This window comes from Ostrinia nubilalis, chromosome 8 (genome assembly GCF_963855985.1).
Source record: "Ostrinia nubilalis chromosome 8, ilOstNubi1.1, whole genome shotgun sequence".
Lineage (NCBI taxonomy): Eukaryota > Metazoa > Arthropoda > Insecta > Lepidoptera > Crambidae > Ostrinia > Ostrinia nubilalis.
Window position 1 is genome coordinate 12,440,283 of NC_087095.1, and position 24,271 is coordinate 12,464,553.

Sequence of the window (24,271 nt, forward strand, 5' to 3'; positions counted from 1 at the left end):
TGAGTTTTTCTTTTTTTATTTATGTCATGAGCAATAGCGTTGTGTCACCGTTATTTAGTCCACACAGACCACAGAATAGACAGTCACGGGGTAGAGCATTTTCTTACATAACTTTTCAATTCCTATCATTGGAGGTCCGAAAATATTTCTCATACAATTTGATATAATAATGATCATTCTTCATAAAAAATTTAAAACCTACATATTTAAAAACATAATCATTGATATTCATAATATCACTAATCATACACTTAGTTTTTACTAATATTTGTTTTCATATATTTTTCTATACTAATGATCGAAACTCATAATCATTCGAATAAATAACTATAATATTCATAAATGTGATGTATCCTAATATTTGCTTTCATAAATTTATTACTCATAAGTGTATTTATCCATATTATTGAAAATCATGATGTCAATATTCGTATTAAATCGTATTTTAAAATTAAATTAATTTGAAATGGTCCAAAACAGGCAATATTTTGTGCCACAAAACTAACGCGACAGAAACGAATCGCTGCTAAACCGACTCCACGTAGTCTTGTCTGCCCTACCCCTAGAGTGTAATTTAAAAGCCGGAGGCTCGGAGGGAGGGCAGCCCTCGCCCGCTGTAACGAGGTTCAGGCGCCCGGGCGAGCAAGCGTGGGTGCCTGAGCCTCGTTACGCAAGGGCGGAAGGGCTGCACATCCCGCAGCGCCGGAGACGAGGAGATACCAATGCATGCTGCATGCTTGCTTTCATGCTGCATGCTCTGCATGCTTATCTACTCTATTAAATTATATATGATTTTTTTAAAGATACGAGTATGTCTGTTATAAAGTAAATTATTCTGAACAACAACATTATGAGTTGAAGTATGTTCTTAGTAACAACATTATTAATTAAAACAATATGATCAATAAATGTTATGAAGAAAAAAGATCTGAAAATAAAAATTATGTATTTTAAATGGTTCTTGGTAGTAACAGTATTGATAAAAAAATTATGATTACTAACTGTTATGAGCTCCGACTCCGATGGTAGTAATAAAAATGTATGAATAAAAAAAGTATGAAAAATAAAATTATGAAGAGAGATTATTATGAACACAAATTGGTAGTAAGACAAAGAATAGGATTTAGAATTTTATGTGAGCCAATATAGAACCCAGTCACGGAATCTTAGACTTTTCACATTTGCTCCAAACATTCGCACCAATTTTCAGCTGTAACGTTCTTGTAGCCTACACAAGCGAAGCAATGAAACCTAAAAGTAAGCCCGCACTGTTATTATAAGAATTAGACACCTAGGTCCAAGGCCGTGAAGTATTAAAAACAATTTATGTCACTTTGCATCAGTCAGTTGATCGTTCGTTCTTTGGTTCGTTCGTTCATTTTCATTCATTCCAGTTTGTTTACTTTTTGCCAAAATCCGGTAAATAAATTTTAACTCTCTTTTCTTTCTTGTTTAATCTAAACGAAATTGAAGGCAAATTGTTTTTAAGGATTACCTACCCTGTGACCATTAATTCATAGTATAGGTAAGTATAAAACTAGTTTTACCAACTTAAAATAGTTATTACATTACTTACCTATTTACGCTGCTATTTAGGATAAAAGAAGTTAAAACCATTAAATACCTTATAGAAAATATTTTAACTAAGTGGTAGAACAATTTTAATTAAAAAAACAACTCCATGCTACCTTGAAAATAGTAAAAACTTAACAGGTATTTTGTCTTATGTGACCTTCATCATATTCCAACTAGTTTAATTTATTGAGCAAATATTCCAGTATGTTCTAGTCGCGACTGCTGACTTACAAATACGCATATTGAGTTATATTATTTCTTTTTTAGTTCCACAATGTTCACGGACAAGGTTATTCTAATAACTGGTGCAAGCTCTGGGATCGGTGCTGAAACTGCAGTGGAATTCTCCAAGTATGAAGGAAGTTTAGTTCTGACTGGCAGAAACAAGGACAACCTCGAGAATGTTGCTAAACAATGTAAGGACATATCTCCAAAAGGTCTGAAACCTTTGATTATTATCGCTGATATGACTAAAGAAAGTGACGTTGAAAATATTATTAAGTCGACCATCGACAAATTCTCTAGGCTGGACGTTTTGGTTAACAATGCAGGCATATTAGAGTCAGGTACTATTGAAACCACTTCTCTCGAGCAATACGACAGGCTAATGAATACTAATGTCCGTGGGCCATATCATCTGACTATGCTAGCTACACCTCATCTAATTAAATCCAAAGGAAGTATCATTAACGTGTCCAGTGTGACTGGCATGAGATCATTTCCCAACGTTCTTGCTTACTGCATGTCTAAATCTGCATTGGATCAGTTTACAAGATGTGTAGCGCTGGAACTTGCACCGAAAGGTGTTCGTGTTAACGCAGTCAATCCTGGAGTTATTACTACCGGAATACATATGAAGTCAAGTATGAATGAGCAGCAGTATCAAGAGTTTTTGAAGAAGTGTGCTGAAAGTCATGCCTTGGGAAGGCCAGGTAACGCAAAAGAAGTTGCATCAGCGATTATATTTTTTGCTAGCGATGGTGCAAGTAATATCACTGGAGCTACATTGCCTGTTGATGGAGGGAGACATGCCATGTGCCCTCGCTAATGTTGTTTATTTTTAATTCAGTTACTTTGTTTGAAATACTTGATAATTTCTATTTCATTGTATGTTTGGAACTGCAATGAATTTTCTATGTGATTTTAGAAGATTATTTTGTGATATTATCTAACAGAGTTAAAATCTGATTTGGGATAAAAAAGAACTGATAAAAACCTAGAAAACTGTTAATACTTTGATTGAATAAAGTATATTATGTGATACAATATAAATGTAATATGATGTTATAAAATTGTTTTAATATTTCCACCAGCTTAAAGTACACAGAAACAAAACCTAACATACGGGTTTTGTAAAACCTTTTTTTACTGTGGTGCCCTTGACAATTTACCGTTTTTATGCGACGCCTATAAACCTTTAGTCAGATTTCGAATAGATTGCGATCTTTAACCTACGACAAACAAGCGTAACATTAATTACCAGTAATAATCCTATGTATAACCATTTAGTTTTTTAAATAACAGATCTAGATATTCATTGCTTATTATTTATCAAATAAATAATATTTATTCTCTTAAACAACCCACTAATTTACAATATTAAGTAATTAGTAAAACTACGTTACTCTAGGATTAGTTTTAATTTTTAGTGTCACAAAAACTTGGACCCCTGAACCGGAAACTAGTAAAAAACTGTATTATCAGGATCAGTGATTCCTCAAACGGATTTAACAAAAAAACACAGGACAGTGTTTAAACAACCAGGAAGTGGATTACTGAGATAAAAATTATTAAGATAGGTATACAAAGAGGGAAAAGATAAAAATAAAAACAAAAAATAAAAATCAAATCAAATTTCTTCTCTATCCATCTAATTAAATTGTAGTTTTGCCCAACAATGAACTCAAGAGCGCCAACATGTTGTAGATAACAACTGAGTAGATAACTATTACGCAACGATGACAAGTTAAACCTTGCGCATATATATTTCGTATCGATCGTAACAATCGCATTCACGGTCACGATGTTCGCGGGCAAAGTTGTGTTGTTGACTGGCGCGAGTTCCGGCATTGGCGCCGAAACCGCTTTGCACTTCGCCAAACAAGAAGCTATTTTAGCTCTTGTAGGAAGAAACAAGGATAACTTAGAGAAAGCAGCCAAACAATGCGAAGAAGTCTCGCCAAAGAAACTGAAGCCCATCACCATCATTGCAGACGTAAACAATGAAACTGATCTGGAGAGAGTTATCAACACCACCATCGAACAACTGAAGCAAATCGACGTATTGGTAAATAACGCCGGAATAATGACATCTGGGTCAATAGAAACGACGAGTTTAGAACAGTACGATAAGATAATGACAACGAACGTACGAGCTCCCTACTACCTCACGATGCTCGCGGTACCGCACCTCTTGAAAACTAAAGGAAACATCGTGAACGTATCAAGCGTCGCTGGAGTGAGATCTTTTCCGAATATTCTCGCCTACTGCGTGTCAAAATCTGCCCTTGACCAGTTCACAAGGTGCGTTGCCCTGGAGTTAGGGTCGAAAGGAGTTCGCGTAAATGCAGTCAATCCTGGAGTCGTAATAACGGAGATACATATGAGAGGCGGAATGAGTGAAAAAGATTACGAAGCCTACATTGAAAAGTGTAAAACGACACACGCGTTAGGACGACCTGGCAAGACTGAGGAAGTTGCTTCGGCCATTCTATTCTTGGCGGGAAGTGGAGCTAGCAATATTACTGGTGTGACGTTGTCGGTTGATGGAGGACGTGGAGTGATGTGCCCGCGGTAATCATTAGAATACTTAATTGCCCACCATTTTTATTGGAATACTAGCTGAGCCGGCGAACTTCGTACCGCCTTAGCGTAGAGATTTTCTTTATATTTTTTTCCGTAAAAACCTTGTACAGAGTATTAGAAAACTACAAAAAAAAAATCAGCCAAATCGGTCAAGCCGTTTTCATGTTATGTCGTGACAACGGAAAACTGGTTTCATTTTTATATATATAGATACAGTGTTGTTAATACATAACAGTGTTTTTTGTATCTTTCATGGTGTTTATTTATTTTATGAGTAGTTTGCTGTGGTAGTCGTTTCATGATCTCCATGTTGTGCTAAACATTGTATAATATTCAGTCCCTCAGCAGTTATAACAGCAGTTGCCTCAATTAAACCATCAGTGGAACATGCGATGATGGCATCTAAGATTTCATCTGTTATATTTCTTGATTCAAGTCTCTGAAAGCGAAAAAACAATGCTTATTATACAAAATATAGTTCTCTAGTTTTGGAAGCATTAAGTTTAGATTACTTACGCGTTTTAGTATTTCATCAGTCACAGCTTCAGTTTCTTTCATAATATCCATGCTTACATTTAGAAGACATTCTTCCACGTCTTTATTTTGTTTACATTGATTGAGTTTATTCTCGATACCTTCAATAAACTCTGTATCGTTTTGTATGGTTTCTATTTGACTGTCTGATAAGGTATTTATACTGCTTACTTTGTCAGATATGCATAGGGCTACCTTATTTACTATATCCAACATACTGCGGTCAAAATCTTCGACATTTTTCTGTAAATTTAAAAAAATACACAGAATAACATGCACAGTAGGCTACTTAGATAACACAAAACTTAAATTGATTGCTTACCTTTATACATTTCTGGACTGTTTCATTTCCCGCGATATTTTCAATTAGTGCTTTTAACTTTTGTCTTAATATTGTTAACTTTTCTTCAAATTTTTCCTTTATAGCATTAGCGCGCTTTTTAATATGTTGTATCCAAGTAGCAATTTTTTCTTTTGTCTTTTCTATCATAGCTTTAACAGATTTCCAAGCATTGCTGGCGAAGTCTTTTATATTATTCCATAACTCATTTAAACTGCGTTCTCTATCTTCTAATATCATTAATTCTTCCAGCTTGACATTTAGTTCCAGGTCTTTATTTATTTGATCAACAAATTCTTTGTCTAAACTTGTTATTTCTTTCGCCAAAACATTCTGAAAACATCACAATAATCACAATTTTTAGTTATTGATCCTTCATAATTTCATTATAAAAGATTTAAAATTTTGACTCACTTGAATAATAAGAAACTGGACAACGATCACGAATATACCGTTCATGATAAAAGCTGGTCACATTCCTTCAGTAACAGGGGTTCTTTGTCGTTTATAGGCTAGTTTCAAGAGGGTTTTTGAAATTTATCTGCCATTTACTTCAATTTTAGAGGGTTACCAAACAGCGTATGATTCCCTTTATCAGTCGTTGCGGTTTTCCGTGTGTAGAAGACTTATAAGTTTGAAGAGCCAATACTAACAATAGAATTTGATACTTGTATAGTGATAATAGCTGTTGTCAATCAATTCCTTTTGTATAGTCCATCTTTAGACAATATTTGTACATTAAGAAAAGTGACAGACAGAAGAGAGAATGATGGGGTTTGTATCTCAAAATAAAGGTATTGCTGCTTTGTTAATAGTAGTTACCTTACAAAAAAGTTATGATAAGATACTGTTAAAATATGTCTAGATTAACAAGGAAGAAAAAATCAATGTGTATTTATTTTGCCAATTTTACATGAGACTTTCACAAATCATTGGAGTTGGAGCCAGTCAGAGTGCTGTAGACTGAAGACACAGAGCAACTGCCGATTTCCATGATGATTTTGCCGGTGACCATTCCTGCTGCAACCAGGTGGTTTCCAGCGCATACTTCCAAAGATGCTGGGACGGTGGCCAGGGCGACGTTAAGGCGAGCAATCTGTAATTAGTGGAGTTAAAAATATTAACTAAACATCATTAGCAAAACTTGTAGGTCTATTGACACTTGACTAGTGATACCTAAGTTTGTAGTAATCGATGAAGATAATGGTAGATATGTCATTGTGATAAAAAGGCAAATGCAACCAACACTTTACCATCATGTAGATATTGTATTATATCACGTCGATCAATATTGGATCTTATAATGAAGAATAATCTTATCTGTTCGATATGATTGCATTGTATGAAGCTAGGCATTGCAGTAATTGCATGACTTAGCTTTTAACTACGTTATTCTCACATAGTATGCTCAAGCAGGTCCTCTAATAGGGATCTAGAACTGTTAGTAGGTAGTCGTTAGTGATTGTTGTGCCTTGCATTTTAGATCCTCATCCTTAGTTTTAATCTACTTACTGCAAGATTTTTGTAATTAAGAGTTCTGATTACGTACCGATAGTCCACTCTGGGTTGCGTATACGGCTCCTTTCATCTCTGTCCTCAGTGCAGTTCTCCCTAAACACGACCCAACAGTCAGAATCTGGCCAGGGTTCTCTTCGATACACTTCTTCATCTGTTCCAAGGCGTCATTTGCGAATTGCAGGGCTCCTTCGGTGAGGTTCTTGAGGTTGCCAATCTGGGTGCTAATCTCGCTGATACGGTCGTCAGCACATTCGAGTGTCTTGGTCATTGTTTCGTTGAAGAGGGCATTGGCGTCCTTGCGATGGGACTGTAATGATTAGGATGATATAATAATAGGTATACTTACACCATTTTGACTAAAATTTTGGGTTGCCATTGTTTGCGAAAATCAAAATCTAAATGTTGTTGTAGTGTTGTTTTCAGTGTAGGTAGCACATTGACTACTTAGTAGATAGTTTGTTAGTTAACCACTGAAATATGAGATCATGTCAGGGATCCTTAGAGCACTAGCTACCTTCTTTGCACAAACTGCAAACTACTGTGGTGGTAGCACAAACTGCTACCACCACACGCAAGTAAGAAATTGGTAACTTCCTAATCATTAGGTCATTTAATCTCTACTGTAGAAGCAGGGCCCTCTAAGTAACTTACCTCAACGCAATTTCTAACCGCAGTACCAGTTCCCGTAATTCGGTCCAAGATCCCTTGGATAGCTTTTGTTACGCGGTCGCTTAGGTTCTGAATGTCAGCAGCAATCTTCTCCCGGATAGCAGTGGCTTGCTCGAGCAGACCAGCTTCAAAGATCCTGATGGCGTCCAGGGCATCAGTTGCTGCTAGGCGTAGGTTTTCAACTAGCTCTTCTATGAGTTTTCTGATGAAAATAGGTAAATTTAGGATCGACGAGATGAATTATTGCTTCATTAAACAGTGAAAATCTAGTTAGACAGTGGTTATTATTACCTAGTGTTGCCGAATATATCTACATCTTGACGTTGACGTAGAACCAACGAGTGGACATCAGATGGAACTGCTAGAGCTGAGCAGACCTGTAAACATAATTATACAAAATTGTGTCACGACTAAAAAGCAAGTAACGCAACATAGAAGATTGGTAAGTTCTTGCAGTTCGCCCATGCTTCGTAATGATTAGTAGATGGAACATCCAACTAGGGAGTTTAGGACGTTTTATGAAATCGACAGGACCAAACAGAATCGCGTTTGCGTCCTAGATTTTTGGATTTTATGAGCATCTTAAGTACCTAGACAAGACAAGCGGTGGAGAGTATGTTCTTGTAATACAATTTTATCTAGTTGCCCTAAATGAAAACCTAACTTCAGTCGTTAATTGATGGAAATAATATACAAACGATCCTTACCACGAGCGCGAATATAAGAATTCCCTTCATTTTCAAATAGAGACAACTCGTGAAACCAATTGAAACTAATGCCATCATCGCCTAGCCACCGTTTTATAGTAATTTGGAAAAGGCAATCGTTAATAAGAACAAATAAAAGTAATCTTATCAGATGCATGGGATTTCGAGTCAACACATGGAGTAAATGTTTAAATAATGATATGGAATAAGGGCCAGTTATGGCTTTTCTCAATTTGATCACAATGTACTTACATATCTATTAGTATTAATTATTATAATTATGTACTAGTAGGTATTTCTTAGTACCTTCCCTGGGGAAGGCTTTAGGTCAGCATTTGGATGAAACGAACAAACTAATATTTCGTTGCAGTAGATAGGTATTGTTTAAAATGTGTGTGTAGGTATTGTTTAAATTGTTTTAAATATGCTTTTAGCACTGTATACTTAACGGAATTTTTGTCTGAGTGGTGTAGCCTTATGGGTTATGGGCCTCGTGGCATTTAGGGGTTTATTATTATTTACCTAACCCAAATAAAAATATAAGTTATCATAAAAACACACTATAAATATTTCATATTACTAATTCTAATTCTAATCTTATTTTTGAATGGATTGCATCACATGACAAATACTATAAGTTTGTATGTGCTCATTTCGGATGGTATTGCTCAACACATTTTCAAGGTCTTCCAGATTACAGCTGCAAAAGTAGGAAGGTCGATTTATTAAGATGATACTCGAAAAATCCTAAATCCTAAGTAACTTACCTTACCTACTTCTTGTGATAAGGTGACTCTATGTAGAATATTGAATACTTTTTGATATAGGTACCTAGATTCATATAGGTACACTCTTTTCGTTCTAGTCGGGGTGATAAATTATTGAATTGTTCTATTTAATACCTAGATACTACTACGACTACCTAACTTGCTTATTAGTTACAACGGAGTGTATCTTCTGTGTAGCCAGGTAATACAAAACCTTAAGAATTCCTAAGATTAAATCTCCGGGAACCTGTACCAAAAATATTGTGATGGAAATCACTGGGAATTCGTGTCAATAACATTCTGTAATCCGAAGAACAACGAAACGCCTACTCCTTTCTGACTAGTGTGATCAGCTTTGCGTGGAATGCTGCCGTCATGCATTGTCTAGGCGTTTGCGAAAATATTAAAAAAATAAATTTCTTTCTGAATACCTAAGTACTTACCTTTGATGTTCATGTATCTTGCCTTTTATGTAATTTAAGGTATTGAACAGCAAAACATGGGAAACTTTATTCTATTAGGCCGATCACATCGAGGGTTAACATACCTACTTACTTATTGTTCTTTTAAAATAACATTTAGTTGGTTTGCTATTACTTCAACGTCATATGAATAGATATTAAACACTTGTTCAAAGACTAATTTATTAATATAATAGATTGACTACCTTTTGAGTAGCTAACGAAGGATAATAATACTCGTATAAGGTTCTTATTGATTGATATACCTACTTACATAACTTCCTATTTCCAAGATGGTTATAATCAAATTATTAATGCATATTACAATAAATTTTCGTGTTCTTCAGGTAGTATAAGTATGGAACTGTTCTATTTTCTAGAAAATCATTATGTGACTCGTTTTGTTGGACTCTTGGAGAAAATGTTTGCAAGTACAAATAGGTACATAGGGATTTTGCGTTTGTTTATCGTTCTGCTGATGATGAAGAAAGCTGTGAGCTGCTGCTAAGAAGTGACTGATCGTCATACAATCATGTAGTAAAGAAAGAAGAAGGAAAGGAAAATATTATAAGTCAAAAGTCAGCTTTTACTAACATGTAAATGCAGTTCTTCTTCTTCATCTTTAGGTTGATGGCGATGAACTTGCGGTAAATGCAATTTTTTCTTTACATGAATTGAATTGAATGGGACAGGTCTTCTTTAAACATAAGTACTTACTTCAGAAGATAATTTACCTACCTATGTTGGACATGCATATAGGAAGTAGGTAAGTAAAAGTATATTTTTTCCAATTATTATTTACAAACAAAATCTAGTAAATATTGTAAAACAAGCGTGGGAAACTACCAACGCGGCCTCCACTCGCCAGTCGAGGAACAAAACAATGGGCACTTTCCTAATGTTTGTGTAATTTCAATGAAATGTATCGATAACATACGCACAGCTGAGCGCACATTCAAACTGGCTACGGACTTTTCTTTTTCATCGACAATCTATCAAAGGTTTATGTAAATGGAAAAGTGACTCTAGTTAGTTTGTTAGTACTTATCATTATTCTGTGGTTATACTCATATTGTCAAGTCTAAACTCCCTCTTTTAACCGTGGTCCCACCGTTATAACCCACTGGTAGGTCCACAGGTATTTTATTCTCCCTGTAGACCCACTGCAATAGTTTTAATTTATCATATTCAATCTGGCTGTACCCGTGGGTCCACGTATAATTTCTTTAACTTTTTCTTTCCCCGTTGAGCCACTACACGTTACTTACATTATGTTTGGGCTTGAGATCGTGATCGTGATCCCATCGTTTCGTGTCCAAGTTACGTACAAAGATAGGTAGGTATACCATTACCATATGTTATGCCATTATATGACTCTAAATCTATTTAAGTGCCTACCTCTAATATTTTTCTTCTTTATTATATGCATGGCCTTTCCAACCGGACCCTATACATTGTAGAGTTCATATTTGGTATAAGATTATGAGGATAAACACGAAGAATCTTAAAAAGGGCTGTCTTTGTTCAAATGCTGTATGAATGGAACAAAATACAGGGTGTTTAAAATGCAAAAATCAGGCAAAGTTATTCGTTGCCAAAGTTATGTAATACAATAATTGATTCCTGTTATGTGTCTTTAAAACAGTAGTACCTACCCAAGAAAAGAACAGAAGAAAAGAAATTGAAAATTAACTCGGTTTTCAGGTGTGCAATGACGTGTGTTTTACCCGACTGCGCCAGAAAGAGGGCTATTCAACAAAGTCTATGACTGCCATGTGCTAGGTCATTGTATGTAGATTGCCTGTTTGTGCTTTTATGTTGTGACAAAGTGACCGACATAGCTCGCAGAATTGCTAAAGTGGCGACCACGGACTGGAAGACGTAGCGTGGGCAGGCCTCCTACTAGGTGGACCGACTACTGGTAAAGGTCGCGGGAAGAACCTGGATGCGGGCAGCGCAGAACCGTTCATTATTTATGGAAAGCCTTGGGGGAGGCCTTTGTCCAGCAGTGGACGTCATTTGGCTGAAACGAACGAACGAACGATGTTGATATTCTTTCGGGGCACCCTATATTCGCGGCTGGGCCGTCTAGTCTATGCTAATTAGACTGTGACGTAGTTCGAGGTGATCCACTCGCTGCCTACGACCGGTCCCGAGCTTATTGTAGATTTATTGCTTTGTAAACTTTTATTTGTTGACAACATTTTTTATTGGTCGAACGCTTTGCTCGAGGCAAAGGTAATTTTATATGCAGTTAGTTCTTACGGTTGGTTAAGACAAGATATTTATTTATGGTTGGAGTACCTACTTAGGTATAGGTTAGGTAGGCACCTACTTCTGAAACAACAGCAGTGACAAAAATTGTTACAGACAAATCGGTCAGTTTGACACGCAAATTAGTAATTTTTTGGTGTCGATTCTTGCCCAAGACAGTCTTTAGAAATTGTCTAAAACCGCAAAATTTTAAAAGTTCTGGTAGATAATCGGTAAGTAGATAGACATCGGTACCTTGAAGATTTTATGCGACTTCGGAAGTGTCTTCACTTCCAAAACACTTAGAGTAGGCGCACACCGTTGATTTTTAGTTGGCCGATAGTTGTGCCCGATTTTAATTTGTATGAAGAATCGGCCAAATCGAATCGGCGTAGTGTGCGCACTCCCATACATGCCCATACTGATCAACTGCCCGACTAAACTATCGGCCGACGAAAAATCAACGGTGTGCGCCTACTCTTAACCTCCTCAGCATACATTCAAAATAACTCACCGTGCCTAATGGACCTATGAAACTGCTCTCAAAAATTTGTATCGGTCTTGAAAGGAATATTCTAGATGTGCCCGCGCACATTGAACGAACAGAGACGTAATTTAGCAATAAGGACCAGCGGTCGTCGTTTCGCGCATCCTCTAGGCTGCGCGTACATCGTTGAGACTATTTTTTGTGAATTTCTCTTTTACTAAGTACAATAATTTGCTAAATAAAAATACAGTTTGTGATGCATCTGGTTTCATCTACTTATTCGTGAAAATCAGTAAGCAAAGTATGTTTCTTTATCTATCATGTGGTTCCTACCACTGATAACGTAACAACTATTGCAAATTTTTGACTAAGGTAGAATTGGTGTAACTACACAAACCTAGGGCTTATAGAGTTATGCCCGTTTTCACCATAAATCCTTAATTTTTAAGTGACCCCTATGAAAACAAAAATCCTGCTATGTGTTATCATAGGGGTCACGTAAAAATTAGGGATTGATGGTGAAAACGGGCATTAGCAGCTTAGCTCCGCGTGAGATCTGTGTGCCTACCATGAGTTTACGTTAGGTGAGCTCGCTAGCGAATAAAGTCCTTTTCATATAAGAAGTCCCGCGGTGATTTTTGGAACTAAATTTGACAGATCGGCCATGTTGTCGTTCGTCGATGTTAGCAAGTTTGTTTGTTGTGGTAGATTTTTGTGAGTTTTTAACTATCTTAGTGCATTTTAAAGATTGTTTACAATGCCAAAAGTTTTAAAAAGTTCGGCTCGAGAAATGATATTGAAGGTGAAAGAGTTCTGTGAAGCGGAACAAAAAAATCAAGGTGTTTTAATACCACTAAACAATGTTCGGAAGAGAGTCGCCGCCATAACAGGTACTTTTTAGAGTTGCCATATAATAATTTTTTGCTGGATTGATGGGACTTTTATGATATAAATTCATTTGTGCGACAAAATTGAACAAATACATAACGTGATGAAACTAGGTACCTAACTGAAATTAAAACATATATTACATAGTACATAAGCATTATAAACTTAAAAAGTTACTATTATATTTAATTGTTCATTATTTAATTGCAGGTGTGTCAGAGAAAACTGTAACAAGAATTACAAAAGAAGGTACAACAGCGGCGAGTACTTCGAAAAAAATTGTCACCCCGGGGAAGAGTCGCCCACATCCGAAGAAGATCGACTTAGACGGGTTCGATTTGTGCGCTGTCCGGCAAAAAATTCACAGTTTTTACGTTGTGCATAAAGAATTACCAACATTGGCTAAATTACGGGCAGCTCTTAGAGAAGACATCAATTTTCAGGGAAGCATCACAACATTGCACAGGATATTAAATAGGATTGGTTTCAAGTATAAGCGATGTCAATCCAGACGCAAACTCCTTATGGAACGCCACGACATTACCGCATGGCGTGCAAGATATTTGGATAAAATTCGAATAAATCGCACTGTGGAAAAACGACCCATTGTATACTTAGATGAGACCTATATACACAACACTTATCACACAAAAAGTTGTTGGCAGAGTGAGGAGGAACCAGGAATGTTCGTCTCAGAGTCATCAGGGAGTCGCTGGATAATCGCTCATGCGGGAACAAAAGATGGATTCATAAATGGTGCATTATTAATGTTCAAATCCCAATCAAAGTCCTCAGATTACCACGATGACATGAACTCTGCAAATTTCTTAAAATGGGTGACGGAAAAACTAATACCTAATCTACCTGAAAAGTCGCTTGTGATAAAGGACAACGCTCCTTACCATTGCACTCAGATAAACAAAGCCCCTACAATGTCAAATTTAAAAAGTTGTATGCAGGAATGGCTTCGGCAAAAAGGTATATATTTTGAAGACACCTGGAGAAAAGCTGTGCTGTTTGATCTAATCAAACAAAATAAAGGTCCACCGACATTTGCAGTGGATGAATTATTAACAGCTCACGGACACGAAGTATTAAAGTTGCCGCCTTACCATTGCGACCTCAACCCGATTGAGAAAATCTGGAGCCTTGTAAAACGAAAGGTGGCGGATAAGAACGTGGCACAAGATCCAAAAGAAATTGTAAAGTTGACTGAAGAGGCCTTTGCGTCTATTACGACGGAAGATTGGACAGCTCAGTGCACGCATGTCGAACATTTAGAGGAGGAATATTTAAAAAATGACGGCCTTATGGATGAAGAGATGGACCGAATAATTATATCTACGGCTAGTGATACTGAAACAGAATCTGATACTGTTTCCATCCAATCTTCAGACAGTGATGTTCCTATGGCTGCTGATCACAATTATTCAATAAAACTCTGAATAAAAAATTGTAATGCTTTTCTTTACACTATTTTCTCATCTTTTCCCTGCAAGTAGGTAGGTAGTAGACATTTTGATAAATATTATGCCCAAAATATACTTTTGACTTATCAGAAATACATGTTTCACTAATCTGAACTATTGTTATAGGGCTTGAGTAATGAAGTTACAGTATATCTAAAATACTTTTATTTCTTAATAGAATATAAGAGCTTGAATTGTTTCATTTATTATTATTATGTTTGTACGCTTTAGAGCTCACGGGTCAAAAGTGACCCGGTCCTTTATTATTATTATTATTATCGAAGTATGCAGTAATATTATTTGCTTACAATAAGCTAAATGTAAAATAGGTAATTTTTTTGCTCATAAATGGCAACATTATGTTACGCGAGTACAGCGCTGCGTCTGGGGGACTTCTTTCGTGAAAAGGACTTTACGTCAAAAAATTCTATGAAGATTTTATTTCTTAAAAGTAGCCGCTAGGGGCGCTGCACAATATGCCATACATTTAAATGTCATTTTTTTACGCAGTCGCTAGCGAGCACACCTAACGTAAACTCATGGTAGGCACACTGATAACTTTTTCACATGGTGGTCTCGCCTTTGCAACTGTTTAGGTACATGAAAATGTTCTTCGTGGGATCTTACATCCACTACATCATCTACGCGTTAAGGTGGCGGTTCGTATCGCGACAGAGACGGTAGACCACGACCGTAACTTGATTAAGGCAGAGACCTGTACGGCTAGCACGAAAAACTTTCGAGTTCGAATCGTTTGCGTATTCGAATCGCCATCAACAGATTTAGTACGAAAACTACAACAGCGCCCTTGTGAACGTGTCGTAAAGTGCATTTAGTATGAGAAATGGTTACACGAAACTTATTTTGAGAATCAAAATTGTCACGTTATCGTTTAGTTCGAAGGTTGAGTATCGAATTTTGTCAAATACGCAAACGATTCGAAGACGAAAGTTGTTCATGCTGGAGGTACTGTCTGTCTCTGTCTCGCTTGCGAACTGTCGCTATACATTATCGAAGTCAAGTAACGTTCGCGGTCTCCCGTATCTGTCTCGCGTCTCGGTCTCCTGTCTCTGTCGCGATGAAAGAAAGAAAGAAAGAAACATTTATTGCCATGGATATCACAAAAGACAAAAGAGGTAAAATAAAAAAAAAGCAAATAAGACAGAGGTGACATAAAACATAAATGAAAGAGCAAGTAAACTAAGCAGTGCCACCCTGTCGCACAGCGATGCCCATCGCAATGGGACCCCACTCAGCATATGCCGTGGCCCCCGGTGATCCCTGGTTTTCAGTGTTGGTCGATGCGAACCGCCACCTTTACTAACGAGTTAAAAGAGTTTGGTTACTCTTGGTGTACGTAGTCCCTTAGAGACCATGATAAAGGGGTTGGGAGGTCAATGGAGATCGCATGAAATGTGTGATCGTGTCACATGACTGGATGAATAGATCTGCAGTGTCACGAGGAAGGTCGCGTGGTCAATTCCCGATAATTTCACAGGCTCCGTTCTTCGGTCTGTAGAGACATTGGCCTAGATTTCTTTGATGTGCGATATTGCTTTATGGTCCCACTTTGATCAAAACTTTAACAAAAGGTGTAAAATCAGCTTGTTAGAGGTAAACTATACTGCTGTGAAAATGTTGCCGTAGTCTCAAAAAGATGTCTAACAAAGTCGCACGACTCTACCATAATAATGTTATGTTCTCTATACCTACCTTTGTGGTCTGGATATTTAGCTCATTTATAATGTTCTAGAATAACAACATTTAGCTTATTTAGTTTCAAAAAACTCAAAGCCGTATTTCTCTATGAAACTTGATCTTTCCCAATTCGTCTTGTAGTTTTGCAAACAATGTCGCGCGTGACCGGAATATGTAGACAATTGCCTAACATGTTTGGTTACAAACGCCGTACCCTTTTAAAATATCTTATACTTACTTGCTTGACATGTGATGAATGTGTTTGGTATTGTTTTAGTAAGAACTAGTTATCTTTTTTGGAAAAACTTCTTTACTTCTCGACATTAAGAAACATTAAAACATTTTTATTCGCCGAAAAAGAGACTAATATCGTAGCCTTAAAGAACTTAGCTTATTTATATCCTTTAGCCGCCGTTACGCTAAAGTTTAGCGTAACGGCGTATGATGCGTATCCTTTGTCATTGTCACTCATCTTCAACATCATACTATCTATGCACAGATAACAAACACTGAAATGTAGAGAGGCTCTACCACATAATCTAGGCTCTAAGTGTGGTGATAGACAAAGGTTTATATCTCCTAATATCCCAACGCAAGCTTATTTAAAAAGATCGATCTAAATTGACCCTACCAGCGATCGAATAGGATGCCTCCCATTCAAGGCATTCTCCGCTCCATTGGTCCACCTTAAGGAAGCAAAGAATCCTTGTTACCAAGAACAAACCATCTTTCGTTTCCCTTTCCAGACTGTTTCAATGTAATGCGATGGCAAGTGCACATTAGCAACCAAATCGCGTGCCCTGCTAAGGTCAACAAAGATGCGTCTGCGTTGATAGCGATGATGTGTTGTTACGTCAAAGTTTAAGGCCCATATTTTGAAACAACGTGCGAGGACGAATCTAAAAATAATAGACTTTGGTCTAAGCAATTTATTGAAATTAATATTGGGCAATTTGTCCCTACATTTGATCTAAAAAGGTTGGCCTTCTGTTTATTTTGTTCTTCGTTGTGGATAAAAAAATATTCTGTTGTTTTCACGTAGGCAACTAAAAAAACCTTTTAAAATAAATTACTACTTATTAATAAGATCAGTTATTTTTTTAAAGATTATTAGCAATTTGTATTGCCCAAATTACTAATACTCCCGTTAGCCCCTCGTTTTATAGATCAGTATTAAAGTTAACAACACAATTGTGCGAAAACAGGCTCAAATTATTAACTAAGTATGTAGATTTTTAACTAGATTACCACATTACCCGTTTGAAAAATGGTTTGCCTATTAACATTACTTCGAATAATTTACTCATTTCAGAATTTTAGTGCAAAACTCTACATGTTTCAATACTTCATTCAAGGTTGCACATAAAACAAATAAGTCGGAAGCCTTTACTTGTATTCTCATTATAAATTAACTCAAACCATATAATTAGTGAAACATAGCGACAGCGAATTGATTTATTACGCTTTAGATATTTATTCGTATGTCTGTTGCTGTAATGAATGCTGGTGGAAATACAACTTAAATAATGGGCTATTTGTACAAATAGTTGAAAACCTACTTAATATAATTAACAATATTTTAAGGAAGAAGGATGTGATTTATTAGTTTTATTTCATTAGTTTTATACAAATAAGTTTATAATTAGCCGAGAAAGTGCAATTAGTTAGTTTTGGGAAGCGATTGGCCATCTAGGCCTAGTTTATTCAGGTGTGATCTATATATCACAAATATGGATTTGTGATAGATAGATCAGAGTGACAAAATAGTCATAATTTCATCTACTACTACTAACCTATGGACCAACTGTAGTCTCAATGATATAGCTTGTCTTTAATACTAGTAAATTATAATTTTTGACCTACATTGCTAATATTAACACTGTCGTCGTAGTTAACATAAAACTTCGTGGTCCACTGTACATTTTGAAAACAAATAGTTGCCTACTTAAAAAACAAAAAAGCGTCGCTGATGTATGACATCAATTTCTAAGAAATCTAGAATTACCCAGATCCCAGACAATCACTTTCGGCCAATAGAAAGTTTCTGGCCACTGTGCAGCCTGTAGATGGGTGTTACAAAACACACGTGCATTTGAAACCGGTAGTGAACCATACGTTTTGCGGCGTAATGCATATCGTTGTATTTATACTAACTTTAACTAATGGTCTGTGACGAAAATGGTCTAAGCTGTATTGTTTGTGGTTCAAGCAGAATGTTGAAAGAGTCATCACCAAAGCTTTGATTATTTTTCCATTTGAGCAACTTTGGACTTACACTTTTGTAGTTTTTGTATATTTTTCACTTCGTTATTTTTAACATATTTTCACATACATATTTTCCGCGAAAAATGAATTCAGGGAAACATAGCCCACATTGACCTAGCGCAAACTCTACTTAATTTTTAACGATTTTAATTATCATTAACTTTATGACTTGACGTCGATTCTTAATTGCTGTGATTTACATGACGATATATTTAAATCTTCAGTTACTTGTATATTCAGTAGGCAATTGATAACACCAATGCGTAATCCTTTCTTTAATAAAACCTTGTAAAGAGCAACAATTAAACTTTATTATTTCCTGCACAACCAAGTTAAGTGGAAAGCGCCGTTTAAAAAGCATGAGCCATAATATTAAGAGTAGGTATTAGCGTATATCGAGTTTAAACCAAAGAAAGTAATTACTTGGAGAAAGTTAATTTCAATTAATTAAAAATGCGTGAACATTATTTCGTTGCGTAATCATCGTAACATTTAAGCAGTTTGCATTATGTTTCAGTATGATATAATCTTCTGATTTGTCATCACCTTTTTAAATAAACTAGCTCGCTCTTGATTCACATTGACATCAAATATTAGCCGTTTGAGATCAAATATTAGGTTTGAATAGACGATTTTCAGTTGTTTTAAAGTACCTAACCTTGTAGGGAGAGCTCTACATAATTTGCTAGCTACCCTCATGACAGCTGGGTATGCAATTTCTTGCTTTTCTTGGCTTAAAAAAGTAAGAGATACTTAATTAGTCCATGATAGTACCTACTCATTAATGTCAAATTGTCTTAAAAGATGGAATTCTCAACAATACCTCGAGTCTTTCAGGACTCTGATTACCTACCAGATAAGTTGGTAAGGTGTTTTTATAGAATTCTACTAAAATATACCTACAGGAAAATAATAGAGAAGTGCGAACAAATTCTGTAATTTTATTATGTAATTTTAGTCGATTTTACTTTAATACCAACTATCAAGTACTGTACCTACCTACATTAGCTGCCTATCTAAATTATGTCTATACTCGAATTGTATTAGGTACAAACTACAAACAGTATTGTTTTTCACACACGACATAAAGTTTTACTATAGCTATTGAACTATGACAGCAGTCGATTATTTAGAACAAGGCTGCATAACCTGCGCTTGCACATGTCCACTGTCACACGCGAAACTTATTTTAGTTCTTACATTCCCAGGCTTAGGTGATAAATTACAATGACAGGACAAAGCTAAAGAAGCCTGTTTTTGTTGGTTTGGTAAAGTGGAAAAAAAAGGAATTCTTACCGATTTGAACTCATACATAAAATATCAATGATATAGGAACAATTAATGATAGAGTTATACAGCTTACTTGATGTCGCTTTTTTGGCATGCAGATTGCAGTTCTAATTTATTTGTTGGTTTCTACGAATAAATAAATTCTTTCTGCAATGTAACTTCGACCGCAGGCTAGTCATTATAAACCATGTAACAATATTTCGCAGAAAATTATTCTTATAGTCAATATGAACGCCAAACACTGAAATAAATAAAAAAATATTAGTCCTGAAAATTGTATAATCAACAAATACATAAGTAGTGCGATTAACTACTTCGATTGACTTGGCGAGCATTGTGATGCTAGTTTTCTACTACATTAAAAACTACGGGAAAAGCGCGTTATAAAAATCCTTGAGCAAAATTAGTATACTTACTTACATTAATGTGCCAATTATTTACTCGACTTTTTTTATTAAACTTATTTCAATCTTGGATCAAGGTCATCGTAAACACAAAATTGTGATGGTCACCTTACTGTAAATCCAAAATGGTTCCGTGTTCCGTTTATATTATAAAAAATGTTTCTTCTGTCGCACCTTATTTTTATGATTTATACACTTGGTGGACCTTAAAAATACCTCCAAACAAATTAATATTGTTGTATTTGATAATGTCAAGGTATCCAAGAAACAAACCAGTTATTTGAAGGAGTAAAATAGTGGTCAAGTGCGTGTTGAAATGCTCGTAAAATGCTCGTAGCTTATTACATGCAAATGTGTGATAGATATCATGATAGCTATTGATGTACTGTAACTTCATTATGTTAAGTTAACGTTAACATAATCTTAAGTTGTCTTCGGTTTTGCTTGGCATATTTATGGTACACAACTAAATCCATGTTATTCAGAAACTGTAAAGTGAAAACTGTGCACAGATGTTAAAATTATCCATTACTACTAGTCTCCGTAGCTTCATCCGCAAATTCGTTATTAATTAGAACCTAATTTTTAAATTTTTTTTACCTAACCTAACCTAATTTTATAATACTGTAAAGTTTCATTGAAATTCCGTTTGATAGTTTTTGCGTGAACGTCACGTCATGCTGTAATGTCTCTACAGAGTGCTTATAACGTCTCTAAAAATAATACAAAATACTTAGCTACGGAGCCGTACGGCAAAATAATTTTCTGACAACGTTTACTTCACCTAAACCCATGGATGTCAAAACACACCCATCAACATCAGCTTAACCATAACGCGCAAACGCATCTCTATTGCCAGCAGATTCAAATGCAGTGTCCACCACGAAAGCGCCTAATTGCCTCGAAATAAGGCTAATTAAAATAACAATTGCCGTCTCCACCATACAATGTACGTTAATTAAGAAGGCCCTCTATTTAAAATCTCAGTTGACTCTACAAGAATATCTGCCATAGTTTAGAAGGTACTTATTGTGGAATAGACCCTGTGGGTAGGGTTGCCAGGCGTCCGGCCTTAGCCGGACATGTTTGGCTTTTTAGGGTCTTGTCCGGCTTTTTATTTGGTTGTCGCGCCAGGCGAAAGTCGAGCCACAAAATCATATGAAGCGCACGCATCAGGATGTTGGTTAGCAACCGATGATGATAGTACTCACTCATGAGCTGACACTAATTGCAAACCCCCCCCCCCCCCGTCACATGGCCGGCTTTTAGGGTAAAATGTCCGGCCAAATGAAACACAAAGTCCGGCTTTTATGATTTTGGACCTGGCAACCCTACCTGTGGGTTAATCATGTCTCTAGTGAAATCAATAAAATCAATGCCTTTTGTCCCTTCGTTCGTTTGTTCTAGCCAAATGACGTCTACTGCTGGACAAAGGCCTCCCCCAAGGTTTTCCACAATGAACGATCCTGCGCTGCCCGCATGCAGGCTCTTTCCGCGACCTTTACCAGATCGTCGATCCACCTAGTAGGAGGCCTGCCCACGTTACTTCTTCCAGCCCGTAACTTTCTTGCCCCAATTTGTCCCTTCACTTCATTGATATCGGGCAATGGCACTAGGAGTTTTCCAGCGACTTGGCCCACTTGTAGCTTGGTCCACGGGCCAAGTCGTTGGATTGAATTTTTAAATGTTTTTTCTTCCAGCAACTGGCCCTACTTTAAGATTCTAGAGTTGGTTTTTGTTGATTTAGTGTTTAATTTGGAGGCCTTTGTCCAGCAGTGGACGTCTTTCGGCTGAAATGAGTTAAACGACGACGAGCGTTTAATTTATTAATAAAACATTGAAAAGTGGACCCAGTTGTCAGAAGAAAAAATATTTAAAAATTCAAACCGACTTAGTCCAAGCTAAAAGTGGGCCAAGTCACTGGAAGACTCCTAGGCTAAATTAGATGCTGTTTTGTCAACTCTACCATATTTTTTTAATTCGTTCAAAGTAAGTCTACGGGATCGACTCTACATTACGTCTTTAGATATACTGTGCGCCCGCACAGGGAAAGTGGGTAAGATGCGCAGATTAACACATCCGATGCACTGAGTCGTGGCAATCGTCGGATTGATTTAAAACTGCACGTGAAATGAATTACTTCTTAAAGATTTAACGGACGATAATTGAGAAGTCAGGATGGGAAAGTAGATTATAGGTACACGTGTTAATTGATTGTTTATGGGAAAATTAGTTTTGTGAAATGGAATGGAAAATTAATCTTCAGTAAAGACATCAGGAACTAGTTGGCCCAATAGTGGGTCACTTTTAACGCATGGGGCTCTATGTTTGTTTCTTTCGTTCCAATGTAGAGCTTTGTACATCTTTTCTTTATTTTTATGATGAGAATATTATTATCTAAGTATGTACCTACCCGCGGGAAATGAAATCGTTGGCGTTTTAAATGCCGTGTTTAACTAATTAACTGTTTCATCATCATCATCATTTCAGCCATAGGACGTCCACTGCTGAACATAGGCCTCCCCCAATGCAAATGCTTTCCATGTTGATCGATTGGTAGCGGCCTGCGTCCAGCGCTTCACTGCTACCTTTATGATGTCGTCGGTCCACCTTGTGGGTGGACTGTTTGTAATATCTTAAATCTACAAAAATATTTAATTTTAGCTTAACCTCTAAGGAATTGTTTGTCTCCTCATTCCTAAAGTCTAGCTTTCATACAAACCACGTCATACGCTTTCTGTTTATCTTAAAATCTCTATGCAGTTATCTTACTTAGCGCAATTAGACCCACATATTTATTTGGAGAAATGGCCAATACTTATTGCATATTTGGCTATTTACTTTTGTTGTTTCTCAGTTTATTAACGTAGAACGTGTTCAGAGTAAGAACTAGGTACTCGTAAGTGGTTTGAAAGATTGTTGTAAAATTATCTTTCTTTCATTTAGAACTTAAGATCATTGAATTATACATAGGTACCTACATCTATCTTTCTTTTGTTTAGAACTTAAGATCATTGAATTATACATAGGTACCTACATCTATCTTTCTTTTGTTTAGAACTTAAGATCATTGAATTATACATAGGTACCTACATCTATCTTTCTTTTGTTTAGAACTTAAGATCATTGAATTATACATAGGTACCTACATCTATCTTTCTTTTGTTTAGAACTTAAGATCATTGAATTATACATAGGTACCTACATCTATCTCTCGACTTTTTAAAACTCTTATTTCGATATTTCCTCATAATATTTATTACCTGTTAACGTATATCATACACATAATATCGAACTATCTCAAATTAAATTCGATAGGTATCGATTGATGCGTTTATCAATACTGCAAACAACCCTACCTACTCAATTACCTTTCATTTTCGCATTTAAAATAAGACGACACAGAAAGCTTCACTTTATTTTTCTTAGTACCTAATCTAATCGAGATATCTCGGGCAAATTCATCAATCACAAAATCAGACATGTTGATGTGTCCAGTGGATAAGACCTTCTCTTATTGCGAATTCAATTGTAGTGCACATTGTTAGGCCAGTGTGTGGAAGAAAAAATGACGTCCACTGCTGGACAAAGGCCTCCCCCGAGAATTTCTATAACGACCGGTTCTGCGCTGCCCGCATCCAGGTTCATTCCACGATCTTCACCAGATCTTCGGTCCACCAATGGGGTGCATGCCCATTAATGCCCATGCATGCATCCCTACCCGTACCTGTACTAGGTACATACGTACATAGGTATCCCACCAATAGAGCAGAGAAAACTTTTTAGGGGGATCAGCTTGCTTTCAACTAAGTACATTATGGTAAATAGAGATTAGGATTAGCTCGAATTTATGTATCATGCATAAGGTCTGTCAAGAAGTCTGCCAAACTGCCAATAAGCACAATCTATCACTCTACACAATAGAACACAGTTGAGATTTCTTTAAATATTAAACCGGTCGGCTTTTCACTCCCAATGTGCAAACGCGTGATAAAGCAAAGAAGCCTATTCACTCGTACTTTGAAAGCCTTAGTGACATCTTAGGCCAAAAACCACTTACATTATTTGCTATGTCGCGCGCAGTTTCACGCCTTGTACAGTTTATTGTTGCCACGCAGCATTCAGTAAAGTGCAATATTAT

General features: G+C 36.4%; 4 protein-coding genes and 1 long non-coding RNA gene across 5 annotated transcripts; 3 read left to right on the forward strand and 2 right to left on the reverse strand.

Moving 5' to 3' along the window:
* The first annotated feature begins 1,222 nt into the window (after positions 1 to 1,222).
* On the forward strand, positions 1,223 to 3,058 carry LOC135073972 (3-oxoacyl-[acyl-carrier-protein] reductase FabG-like). The gene is made up of 2 exons (XM_063968244.1): positions 1,223 to 1,525; positions 1,843 to 3,058. Exon 2 carries the CDS (start codon positions 1,850 to 1,852, stop codon positions 2,621 to 2,623), a length of 774 nt encoding a protein of 257 aa, XP_063824314.1. The 5' UTR covers positions 1,223 to 1,525; positions 1,843 to 1,849; the 3' UTR covers positions 2,624 to 3,058.
* Positions 3,059 to 3,510: 452 nt separating this feature from the next.
* LOC135073973 (uncharacterized oxidoreductase TM_0325-like) lies at positions 3,511 to 4,406 on the forward strand. The gene has a single exon (XM_063968246.1). The coding sequence runs from the start codon at positions 3,599 to 3,601 to the stop codon at positions 4,370 to 4,372; it is 774 nt and encodes a 257-aa protein (XP_063824316.1). The 5' UTR covers positions 3,511 to 3,598; the 3' UTR covers positions 4,373 to 4,406.
* Positions 4,407 to 4,617: 211 nt separating this feature from the next.
* Positions 4,618 to 5,096, reverse strand: LOC135074218 (uncharacterized). The gene is made up of 2 exons (XR_010257776.1): positions 4,897 to 5,096; positions 4,618 to 4,819 (listed from the first exon to the last, which is right to left on the reverse strand). It is a non-coding gene; the product is annotated as an uncharacterized LOC135074218 (long non-coding RNA).
* A 439-nt stretch (positions 5,097 to 5,535) lies between these two features.
* On the reverse strand, positions 5,536 to 8,296 carry LOC135074219 (uncharacterized). Its single transcript, XM_063968515.1, has 6 exons — positions 8,149 to 8,296; positions 7,733 to 7,818; positions 7,424 to 7,643; positions 6,804 to 7,079; positions 5,669 to 6,350; positions 5,536 to 5,587 (listed from the first exon to the last, which is right to left on the reverse strand). Exons 1-5 carry the CDS (start codon positions 8,224 to 8,226, stop codon positions 6,177 to 6,179), a joined length of 834 nt encoding a protein of 277 aa, XP_063824585.1. The 5' UTR covers positions 8,227 to 8,296; the 3' UTR covers positions 5,536 to 5,587; positions 5,669 to 6,176.
* Positions 8,297 to 12,727: 4,431 nt separating this feature from the next.
* Positions 12,728 to 14,668, forward strand: LOC135074220 (uncharacterized). The gene is made up of 2 exons (XM_063968516.1): positions 12,728 to 13,006; positions 13,215 to 14,668. Exons 1-2 carry the CDS (start codon positions 12,874 to 12,876, stop codon positions 14,447 to 14,449), a joined length of 1,368 nt encoding a protein of 455 aa, XP_063824586.1. The 5' UTR covers positions 12,728 to 12,873; the 3' UTR covers positions 14,450 to 14,668.
* Positions 14,669 to 24,271: the final 9,603 nt, after the last annotated feature.

Bases quoted from the DNA above. Each gene is read 5' to 3' on its own strand.
- LOC135073972 (XM_063968244.1), top strand. From the start codon at position 1,850: ATGTTCACGGACAAGGTTATTCTAATAACTGGTGCAAGCTCTGGGATC.
- LOC135073973 (XM_063968246.1), top strand. From the start codon at position 3,599: ATGTTCGCGGGCAAAGTTGTGTTGTTGACTGGCGCGAGTTCCGGCATT.
- LOC135074219 (XM_063968515.1), bottom strand. From the start codon at position 8,226: ATGATGGCATTAGTTTCAATTGGTTTCACGAGTTGTCTCTATTTGAAA. The intron at 7,819-8,148 runs GTAAGGATCGTT...TTATGTTTACAG, and splicing joins TTCTTATATTCGCGCTCGTG to GTCTGCTCAGCTCTAGCAGT. The intron at 7,080-7,423 runs GTAAGTTACTTA...TAATCATTACAG, and splicing joins CGGTTAGAAATTGCGTTGAG to TCCCATCGCAAGGACGCCAA.
- LOC135074220 (XM_063968516.1), top strand. From the start codon at position 12,874: ATGCCAAAAGTTTTAAAAAGTTCGGCTCGAGAAATGATATTGAAGGTG. The intron at 13,007-13,214 runs GTACTTTTTAGA...ATTTAATTGCAG, and splicing joins GAGAGTCGCCGCCATAACAG to GTGTGTCAGAGAAAACTGTA.